The following is an 11426-nucleotide window of genomic DNA, read 5'->3' as shown; positions in this document are numbered from 1 at the left end:
TTCACCTATCTTAAATTATCATCGGTGGCATCTAATATGCTATTTTCATATCTACAGGATAACGTAAAGATACCTACTAGCAAAGAAACTGAATCATCAAATAAGAAAGTGAGAAGTAATACTGAAGAGAGCAAACACTCAAACAATGCCCTAGCCCTAAGTTCACCAAAGCCAAAGAATCCCTTCAAGGGGCCACACACGAATCAACAAAAGAGGCTAGAAGTCTCTATCTTTGATGGAAAAGACCTCAAATGGGAAGAACTTAAAATAGTGGTCATAAACATCTTGGACAAGCTTCGTGGCAAGTTAGAAGAAACCCCGGAAGAACACTTTTCTTCCTTGCAAGAAAGTTCTAAAAATGTTGTTGCAAATCTACGAAAATTGGACATAAATATCATAACATTAGAAACTAGGGTGGAAGAGGTTTTTCAAAAGGCCCAGGACTAGGACAATTTAAGATCCACAATTTCTAAGAAGATGTTGAACAAGTCTCGATGTATACCATTGTCTTCAACAAAAAATAAACTCGAAAAAGCTTAAGACAAGGTTGTACGAGCTAAGAACTTACTGGACCAGCATGGACATTAAGGAACTTGAAAGATGAAGAGGATAAACTACAGCAAACATTGAAATTAGTTCGTGCCAAAATGAAGGGGTGTGAAACTTATATTGCTGAAGCTACTACAGATGTTACCAAGGCTAAAACTACAATTTCAATTGTTGAGGCGGTTGTCTCGGGTATTCAAGAGTTGATTGTGTTGAAGCCAGAAGATGAAAAGAGCTTAAACAATACAAAAGGGAGCTTAGAAGCACTAGGGATTGCATGCTTAATTTTAGGCTTTTTATTGACTAATGTTCTTTTTTCCTTTAGTTTATGTTTTTGATAGCAAGATTTCTTGTCGTTTCTTTTTCCAGCTCTTGACGATATCAATGATTCTTGTTCGCAATGCTTATCTCTTAGCATTAACTTGTGCATCTTTATCTTGATCCCTCAAATAATTGTCTTGATGTACTAGACTCACAACATGAATTGGACTTGTTTTGGTTATAACTAGACTTAGATAATTAGATTACTAAGTTGCCTACGTACTCCTATAAAGGAGATCAAGTCAAACATACTTCAAATATAACAAGGGTTATATGTATGACTTATTCTTCGTTGAAGAGTCTCCGGACTCAAATAACTTAATCTTCAATGTGAGGGTTAAATGCTTGGCATCATTTCTATGGAGGTAATTTAGAAGGGTTTTACTTTCAAAATTTTAGAAGGGTTTTATTTTCAGGATCATTGTGAGCTCTAAATAAGGTTCATAACTCTCTAGGATGTCTTCTTTATAAATGAGAGGTAATATTTATACTTATAGGATAAGAAGAGTTTAGATATATTCAAAGTCTTTTGAAATTATCTAATTAAACAAATTATATAATACCAATATTATTCAAAATGTATTCAAATATATTAATATTAAAAATAATCACGTTTCTAATTTTGTGTCTACAAATACCCCTCGAGACTTACTTGTGCATGCCACTTGAGAGCATATAGCACTCAAAAGTATGTAGTGCAACGAAGTCTCGACACTACAACTCATATGACAATCACAATTAAAAATATAAGGTCGTTTCAACTCGTGCCAAAAACCTTGAAGATATCAGGTAGTTTTGACTCATGCCAAGGAGGAAAACATATGAGACCGTTTCAACTCGTGCAAAATAGTCTTAAAGGATATGAAGTCATTTCGACTTGTGCCAAAGAGCTTTGAATAATATAAAACCATTTCAATTCGTGTTAAGGAGTATCTTTTAGCTTCATCCATTTCAAATTTCATAAAGGGTTTGCTATATCCGCTTACCAATCAAAGTATATGTGATTTTGAAGAGATGAGAAACAGAGTTGTCCTGCTAGTCGTGCCAATTTGTGAATACAAAATTTGAATTATATCTTAAAATTCAAAGTTGGATTACAAGTAGTATGAATGCGGGTACAAAATCTCTAAATAGTCCCCTAATTCTTCAATTGGATTCCTTAAAGACTCCATTAAAAGACCCCCGAAACTAAAGTGGCTTGATTTTCAAAGAAGTGTTTGTATGTATAGCTTGTTCTTCGTTGAAGGGCCTTAAGACTCAAGTGGTTTGATCTTCAATGAAGGGTTAGATCAACATGCTTGACATGATCTTCATGGAGGAAATTTCAAAAGGATTTTATTTTCAAGATCATTTTATAATGATCTCTAAATAAGCTTTAAAAATTTTCCAAATGTTTCCAAGATATCTTCTCTATAAATGAGAGCTCATATTTATAGTTGTAGAATAAGAAAAGTTTGGATATGTTCAAATACTTTTGAAATTTATCTAATTAAACAAATTAGATAATATCAATATTATCTAAAATATATTCAAATATATTTATATTCAAAAAATAATCATTTTTCAAATTTTCATTATCTACAATACAATTTTCTACCAATTTTAGAATATCATTCCATACTAGCAATTCTTGGGCCTTAGCACATTAAAGTTAATTAATTGATTAACATATAAAAGAAGTCAATTCTAACAAATATGGCATTGACTATACAATATGAAACCTTCAAACCAGTTGTGCAACCCCACCACTATTCATCTCGTCCTCTACTCCTATCTCTTATCATGTCTAAAGATTAGTCCATTCGTTAAATAAGTGTCAAATGCATTCTCTAAGGCATTTTCCTCTATACTCCCCGGCCCATTCATGTCTATAATTCAGTTAACGAAACTTTAACTAAAGTTATTTTTAATTCAACTTTTCGTAATTTTTTTAATATATTAGTATATACAATTTATATATTTAGAAACTATATTAAACGTACTATTAAACACACACAAAAATTAAATTTAAAAATGATTTTAAAAAAATACTAAAAAAAAAATCAAAGAAGATACAGTTAGTTTTATCAATTAATAGTAAACAAGACAAGTAAAATGAAACATAAAGTACAAATTTATTATCATGGTTGAAAAAATCGCTAAGCTCGCCTAATGCCTAGGCAAGGTCCAAGGATTAATCGGTGCGTAGGTGCTCGTGTATTTTTTTATTTTATTTTTATTTTTTAAAATTTTGTTTTAAGAATTTTAAATTTTTTAAAGATTAATAATTATAAACTACGGAGTATATAATACTTTAATAGTTAATACTAAAATAAAAAATATTAACCCTAAAAAATCTAGAGTTGAATAATTTAAGGTTATTTCGTTCAAAACGATGTTGTTTTGAGTAAAAATAAAAATAACATATTAAAAATAAAAAAATAAAAAAAGAATAATAGCTAATCGGCCGACTAGGCGGCCTACGAAGTGCCTAGGAGATCTAGTCGGCGCCTAGGAGGCCTAGGCGGTCAGCACCTAAGCGGCCTAGTCGACAGCCTAGCCGGCCAGCCATCTAAACCACCGATTAAGGTAATACGTTAGGCAGTCGGCCGACACCTATCGCGTAGGCGACGATTAATCGGCGCCTAGGCGGGATCTTTTACAACACTACTTATTATAATCTTATATTGCTTAGACTACAATAATGAAAATTTTGAGGGGGGTTAGTATAATTTCCCTAGATAAAATGATAGAAATTTGGAAAACCTTGAGTTTTCTTGCAGACAAAAGAATAATGAACTGTTAGCATTAACTTAACAACATTAGTTGCACTTCAACAGTTAGAAATAAACAAACACAATGATCACCAACATGATTTTTAAATATTTTTATAACATTTTCTCTAGAAGAAAAAAAAAATGGATTTCCAGTACAGAGTTAACATGTACTCCATTCCATTCTTACCTACTGTACTACTATTCTTATTACTTACAGCCTTGGGCTATATTATCTGAAAGCAACAGGTCAACAATTATTAATTTAAATAAATTAAAATTTGATTTTGTTTTAATAAAATATATGTTGGGTTGGGATTACATTCATACACATTGTTAAGGAAAAAGTATGAACATGGAAAAGTAGGCCTTCACAAATTATTATGTAAAACATGATGTATCTACATATGATTATCATCTGAACATTATTCTGTTATCTAGGAAAGGAGCCCTAGTGAGGGATCAGTTTCCGCTAATAAATTACTACGTATGTACTTACTACAATTAACATATTATATATCTGCACTGTAACATATTATGTATCTACAATTAACATATTATGTACCTGGCTACCTGCAGTTAACAAATTATGTACATATTACAACTGCTACAATTATATGTTAATATGTTATACGGCAACAACAAAGAGACCAATTTGGCAATGTTGTAGAACAATTAGGAAATATTGTTTAATGGACAACATTGTTAATTAAAAGCTTAAGAGAAAAGTTTAGTTGTTAACAATGAGGTTTACCCTAGAAGAAAGTACATACAGGTGGAAATGCTTTGTCCCAAAGCACAAATGTGACCTCTTCAAATTTTCCACACCATTGAGTGACTTGAAAGTGTTAAATCTCCATGCACCAAACACCCAAATTCTGTTTAATACTCATTTCCTATTCATATAAATGCCCCAAAAACATCAACTGTTGTCTACAAACTCAATCATCAATCCCTCCTTTTAGCCTAATCATTCCAATTCTTCTTCTTGTTCTCACTAAATATCAATCTAATGGCTCCGTTATTGTTTCTTTTTCTCCTCATGATTCCTGTTTCTAATGCATTTCTTGATGTCAACTACTATGACGAAACATGTCCAAATGCCGAAAAAATCATCTATGAAACAGTTCATAGTGCTTCAGTTTCTGACCCTAAAGTTCCTGCACGACTACTCAGGATGTTTTTCCACGACTGCTTCATAAGAGTAAACTTACTACCCCCTCTCTCTATAGCAATATATAACTAACATATCCATACCACATAATTATAGGCTGTCTTATGTGCTGGAGGGGTTGTACACATAATTTGTTGGGGAGTTCTTTTTCTTTTATGAGACAATTTTGTATCGACTCTCGAGCACTTTTTTTCTTGATCAGCTTAAAAGTTGCTATTAATTACTAACATTTAAATATTCGCATATAGGGGTAGTAATACACATAATGCATCACAAAAATGAAACATATTGTAATGATGATTGTGCAGGGGTGTGATGCATCTATACTCTTGGACTCTACACCAGGAAATCAAGCGGAGAAGGATGGTCCTCCAAATCTCTCACTTGGAGCATTCTATGTGTTCGATGCAGCTAAAGAAAAACTAGAAAAAGCTTGTCCACGCACGGTTTCCTGTGCTGACATAGTTGCCATTGCAGCAAGAGACGTAGTTACTATTGTAAGCTCTCACTTAGTGAGCTTATCTTACTACTAAACTATCATATTGTTTAATCACTAATCAAAAGTTCAATTGTTTGGACTTTCCAGTCAGGAGGTCCATATTGGAGTGTGTTCAAAGGGAGGAAAGACGGGACAGTCTCAAGGGCGAATGAGACTATAAACTTACCAGCTCCTTCCTTCAATGTTACGCAACTTATTCAGAGCTTTCTCCAGAGGGGTCTGGGTATTAAGGACATGGTGGCCCTCTCCGGTGGACACACGCTAGGTTTTTCACATTGCTCTTCCTTTGAATCCCGGCTTCGGAATTTCAGCCCATCGCAGGACACTGATCCAAGCATGAATCCAGAATTTGCTGAAACCCTGAAAAAGAAATGCCCAAAACCAAACAAGGACAAAAATGCAGGTGAATTCTTAGACTCTACTGCAGCAACCTTTGACAACAACTACTACAAACAAATTGTTGCAGGAAATGGTGTGTTTGGATCAGACCAGGCACTGTATAATGATTACAAGACAAAATGGTTGGTGGAAATGTTTGCGGATGACCAAACTTTGTTCTTTGAAGAGTTTGTGGCATCAATGGTGATGCTTGGAAATGTTGACATCATTGAAGAAGGAGAAGTCAGAGTAAACTGCAGAGTTGTTAACTAAATATATCAGTGTGAAAGAGAGAGGGGGAGAAGATGGAGTTTTGGTGAGTGGGATCAATCGAGTGTTTCAAATTCTTCAGTCAATGATAAGTATTTACAATATGATATTGATTTATTATACTGCAAAGTCTGCATTACTGGAATCATAACCTTGTAAACAGTTTGCTACACATGCACGGTAGAATATTTCACCCTTTACTGACTTCAGACACGAAACCAATAAAAGCATGACAATTGTGTATTATGTCTCTCAGATTATATTTCTGCATTTTCAAAAAAAGAATACTTTTAATTCTCATATAATTTTAAAATGCTATCTACAAGACGTATAAATAAACATGTATAGTTTAAATGTTCTATCCAAAGTCACACATTCTAACCTTCAACTTAAAAACCAAATCTTGAGTATAATTTCTTACCACATTATTGAGACGGGCACACATTACACTCTAAAGATAAACAAAATAAGAACCCAGTCTATCTTAAGAGCACAGTAACCACAGTTGTCCCACATTATGAGTGTTAAGGAAGTTACTTAATACTTATAACTTATAGATAGGAGTTCAATGTAATCATTAATATATCAAATTCACTAAACAATATTCTTTTTTCTCTTTATTTGACTGTTTATGCACATAACTTCCGCCTCTCTAGTGAGTGGTGGTTCTTTACCACCATCCAGACCACTAATCCTTTATTTAATTAGAGTCTATTTGATATATTTTATATTTCACCAACTTTCCATCAGATTTAATGCAAAAACTATATCAACTAGATGTTCTGTCAGATTCAATGTATCAGTTGTATCAATCTACACAAAACCAGTCAATCATTACAAAGGAAAATTATATCCTCAGCTGATAATTTATGAAGGTACTATAGCATTCTGAAGTTTGAAAGACTAAAACATCCATAGACAACAGTGTTTCACTATAAGCTACCCATTTTACAATTTTGAAAAGTAAGTTTATTCTGTTTTTCAGAAAGAATTCTAGTTAAACAAGGCATTCATCCAGAGGTCAGGAATATCTCTCAATAGTTGAAGTGCTACTACTTTCGGATATGTTTTTGGTCAGAGAAAACTTCAGTTACATGCATATAAACTTATCTAATATGTTATACTCTACAAGGAGATATTTCAAACAAAATCTGAAAACTGTGAAAGCTTACAAATGGAGTTCGTGAGCAAAACATAAGTTGGACAGACACCAAGACAGAAACATGAAAATTAAACATCCAAAACACAATCAACTAGAGAATGCTTATATATGGTCAAGCAAATACAACATCCGATCGTAATACATATTTGACACCCTTACTAACATTCCGTGCTTCATGAAGCATACATTTATTCCCATGAAGGTGAAAGAGAGCCATTCCTTCTGTAGGAGGTATCTGCAGAAGTAGGCATTTAGTAACATAGGATATTAGCTGCAATGTGCTTTTTAACAAAAGCAAGAAACTCAGAATAGTATAAGCAATTGTCAATCCTCAATCAACACCAGCCATGATGGGTAATTTATACAACAAAACTTAATTATTTGGAAACTATTAATTAATTAGCTATAAGAGGAAAATAAAGCAGCAACAGCAAGACAGAGAAAGGTGTACCTCGGCCACCAGAGCATTTCTTGGACCATAAAATACAGTCTCTCCTCCAACGAGGGGCTCAGTCAAAGAATCCTGAGCATTCTTATCAACCTTAGTCTTGGATTTGAAAGCTCCTCCACTTAGATATATTAACAACGTATAGTGTGTGACTTTCCCACCACCAAGATCAACGCTTTCATCAATATGCCGTCCAAAACGCTGACCAACCTTGTATCTAGTTGGTGAAATACAATTTTCTACAGTGTTAATTATAGATGTAGATGTAAACATAGTTACGTTAGCCAAACCACCGACATTAAAATGATTACCATAAAACGAAAGGACAATATGAAAATAAGACAATGACTTATTTATATATGAAACATATAGTGATAAATTACTGGATTTATCTCAATATAAGAATTGATGCATATCCCTTCCTATATACTTTTTCTCAGCCTACAAAATTCATGTAATTCCATTCAGGGTATAAAGGATCCACAATTCAGTATGCATATAGCCCACAAGAGTAAAGTGCTGACTGGAACAAAAAGATCACCACCTGTAAAATCTAAGGTTTGGATTTAATCCAACTGCAACTTTTCCACGAATCTTAATATCAGAAAACAATTTGTTAAGTCCTGAATTCCATATTGCATCTGCAAGATCAGGATCATCCATAGAGATACGATCATTATCCCTATAAGCTTCACCCCATGTAGGCCCAAGACTCCCCTGGTGAACAAACCCAATCGACTCTGCTGCTTCAACGAAAGCTCTCGATTCAGCAGAAGTCAAGTAATTTTTCACCTAAACACCTCAAAAAAAGCAATAAATTATACAAAGAGAAATACTACAAATCTTAAGGATCGTCTTTTACAGCCAAAGAATAAAAATTTAAATTGAAAAGGATGTAATTTCTGAAATGAATAGCTGATACAATGATAACTGGACAATGCAAATTTACAGTCTCTGAATTTAGCAGATTTAGCTCCAATAGACTCATCTAAGCAAGATAAACGTCGGATTCATTAACATTGCTAAAGTGAGGCGAAATATTTGTATAAAACTAACAGTACATAGTTCAATAGTTGCATCAAGGAAGCAACAAAAGCTCATATCAGCAGGCTAAGATGAATCTTTTTAGGAAAAAATATTTATACTGATAAACTGAAATACCCATAAATTAACTAACACGATAATACCTAATTGAGAGATTTCTCAAAAGAAGGTCAGGAAACTTATGCAGTTGATGGCTTGATGCTATTACATCAAATTCTTAATGGAAATTTTAGCAGATCATCAAAAAAGGGCATTAAAACTTATTACGAATAGTTCAATTCATAAACTATCCCTCCCCCTCCAAAAATTACCCCAAAAAAAAAAAAAAAAAAAAAAAAGAATTGGAGAAGAGAAAATGTAAACATACAGTGAGAAGATCGTTCCCTTTGAGACGAGTGACCTGAAGATTGGACTTGGGTTTAATGGATGGCCATTCTGTTCTTGTTTTTTTTGTTTTCTCGTTTCTTCTTTCCCCCATTTTTCTCCTTCTCTTCACCAAGATATCAGATTTTCTTTCCTCCATGCTCCATGTAATTTACTGATATATATCTCTATATATCTATATATTCGGATATACTCTTCTGTGACTTGGGCTTTTTCAATATTCGGCCCAATCTTAAAAGATACCCAAATTTTACTGTAGACCGCGGTCCACAATGCATGGTAGTTCATGAATCAAAAAGACATCGTTTTGATTAATGAAAAGAAACTGTAGAAACGGCATCCGTTCTGCAAAAAGTAACTCTATATATATAATATATTCAATTTCATTTTATATACGCAGTTTCCTTTCAACACAACTACAGTTTCTTTTCAATATAACTACAGTTTCATTTGACATTATACACTCAAATATGTGAAACTGTTATTCAGTTTCATTTTATATACACTGCATCAAAGGGTCAAGTTTGTTGCTTATAAATAGGCTCATATGTTTTCATTCACTAATGTACTTAAGCACTGAAGCACTAAATGTACTATTAAAAAAACTTCATTAACATAAATTCGAGAGTAACACATTACAAATGATAGGAGGAGGGTCTAAAACCCACTCTGGGGAATCAGTCAAAGAAACAGATTGCCTAGCAACAACATGGGCTGCCTGGTTCGCTGATCTTTTGGCAAACGAAACGAACACATTACAGAAATCATGCAAGAGGTGTTTGATATCCTCGACAATTAAATGAAAGGAAGACACACCACTACTAGACTTAATACTTTGGACAACCTGAAGCAAGTACGATTCGACATGAATATGATCCAAATTGTGAGATTTAATCCAACTTAGTGCTTCTTGGATTGCAAGAGCTTCGACTTCCCTTGGAGTGAAGATCCCCTTCCACTGGACTCCCCTCGCAGCAACAAATTTTCCATCATCATCTCTCATAACACTGCCAAGTCCCATCCAACATCAACATTAATTTTAAGCATACCTGGTCGAGGTCTTGTCCACTTTTGATTAGGAACAGAAGGCACCTGATTGAAGCGAGGCCTTAGTGATAGAGCGTCCTTCCAAGTATATAGAAAACTTCTAGCTTTATTGATGAGTTGTTGGTGATGGAGGATTGAAGAACTATTCCACACTTTCTCGTTTCTTTGTTTCCAAAATTCCCAGCAAACAATCATGAATAGGCAATGGTTTTCCTTGTCCATTTTTACACTATTATAGTTCACCTATCCCGGAAATGTAAAACCATCTAGCTCACTTGTTTGCAGGCCTGACTGTCTCCTAAAGTTTCTAGTGTATGTGCAGTCCACAAGGAGGTGAGAGATTGATTCCTCATGATTTTCGCAGATCAGGCATAGAGCGTCACAGTTCACTTTTCTCTTATGGAGGAGGTTCTTTGTTAGGAGGCTACCAGTATAAGCTTGCCAGAAGAAGACCTTAGCCATAGGTGGAATTTGTATCTTCCATACTGTTGTCCAAGTGAGCATATCAACATTCTGAACATCACATCTGATTGCCCTGTAGCAGCTCTTCACCGTGAAGCATCCATCATCATCTGTTGTCCAAATAACTTTGCCCAAGGTCTGGTGGTTTGCAAAAGGAATGCTCATAATCAAATTAGCATCTCTGGGAGTAAATATAATTCTGATGGTATCCTCATCCCACTTTGTCTCCCCTGTCAACATAAGATCCGCAACCCTTGCATTCTCCATAAGGGGATAAGGAAAAGAACACACTTTGGGATTGACCCTATCCGGGAGCCACTGCCCACTCTCCATCTAGAACGCTTCCTAATTATCTCTTGAGTTTGAATCAGACTGCTCCAAATGAACGATGGGTTAGCACCTACCTTGGCTTCTAAAAAGGATGAGTTTCGGTAGTACCTAGCTTTGAATATTCTTGTAGCTAAAGAGGTCTTATTGTTGATCAGCCTCCAGGATTGCTTGGTTAACATAGCCAGAGGTCTTATTGTTTATCAGCCTCCAGGATTGCTTGGTTAACATAGCCAGGTTGAACTCTCTCAAGCTTCTAAAACCTAACCCACCCCAATTTTTAGGATAACACAGTTTGTCCCAAGATTTCCAATGAATGCCTTTATTCTCCCTCCTACCCCCTCTCCTCCAATAGGAATTCATGATATTTTCAATCTCTCTACACAGCCCAACCGATAAAAGGAACACCCCCATGGCATATAATGGAATAGCCTGAACAACACTCTTAATCAATACAGGCCAGCCTGCCCTAGACAAAAATCTATGGTTCCAACTCTCAATGTGGGCAATGATTTTGTCCTTAATAAACCCCAAAACTTCCCTCCTATTTCTACACACCATCATAGGGAGCACTAGATAATTCCCATTTCCCTCCACCATCCTAACCCCCA

General features: G+C 34.7%; 2 protein-coding genes across 2 annotated transcripts; one reads left to right on the top strand and one right to left on the bottom strand.

Annotated features, from left to right (window-relative positions):
* Positions 1-4554: 4554 nt before the first annotated feature.
* LOC116019248 (peroxidase 66) lies at positions 4555-6187 on the top strand. Its single transcript, XM_031259395.1, has 3 exons — positions 4555-4824; positions 5103-5291; positions 5381-6187. Exons 1-3 carry the CDS (start codon positions 4633-4635, stop codon positions 5942-5944), a joined length of 945 nt encoding a protein of 314 aa, XP_031115255.1. The 5' UTR covers positions 4555-4632; the 3' UTR covers positions 5945-6187.
* Positions 6188-7036: 849 nt separating this feature from the next.
* Positions 7037-9117, bottom strand: LOC116019344. Its single transcript, XM_031259513.1, has 4 exons — positions 8963-9117; positions 8096-8343; positions 7555-7768; positions 7037-7338 (listed from the first exon to the last, which is right to left on the bottom strand). The coding sequence occupies exons 1-4, from the start codon at positions 9071-9073 to the stop codon at positions 7216-7218; spliced, it is 696 nt and encodes a 231-aa protein (XP_031115373.1). The 5' UTR covers positions 9074-9117; the 3' UTR covers positions 7037-7215.
* Between the last annotated feature and the right edge of the window lie 2309 nt (positions 9118-11426).

The sequence above is a fragment of the Ipomoea triloba genome, chromosome 5 (assembly GCF_003576645.1).
Source record: "Ipomoea triloba cultivar NCNSP0323 chromosome 5, ASM357664v1".
Lineage (NCBI taxonomy): Eukaryota > Viridiplantae > Streptophyta > Magnoliopsida > Solanales > Convolvulaceae > Ipomoea > Ipomoea triloba.
The sequence above is the reverse complement of the archived record's forward strand: the minus strand, read 5'-3'. Positions and strand labels throughout refer to the sequence as shown.

Excerpts from the sequence above, each read along its gene's own strand:
- LOC116019248 (XM_031259395.1), top strand. The coding sequence starts at position 4,633 with ATGGCTCCGTTATTGTTTCTTTTTCTCCTCATGATTCCTGTTTCTAAT. Across the intron at positions 4,825-5,102 it reads TCCACGACTGCTTCATAAGA|GGGTGTGATGCATCTATACT; the intron begins GTAAACTTACTA and ends ATGATTGTGCAG. Across the intron at positions 5,292-5,380 it reads CAAGAGACGTAGTTACTATT|TCAGGAGGTCCATATTGGAG; the intron begins GTAAGCTCTCAC and ends TGGACTTTCCAG.
- LOC116019344 (XM_031259513.1), bottom strand. The coding sequence starts at position 9,073 with ATGGGGGAAAGAAGAAACGAGAAAACAAAAAAAACAAGAACAGAATGG. Across the intron at positions 8,344-8,962 it reads AAGGGAACGATCTTCTCACT|GTGAAAAATTACTTGACTTC; the intron begins GTATGTTTACAT and ends TGAGGTGTTTAG. Across the intron at positions 7,769-8,095 it reads CCAAACCTTAGATTTTACAG|ATACAAGGTTGGTCAGCGTT; the intron begins GTGGTGATCTTT and ends TTCACCAACTAG.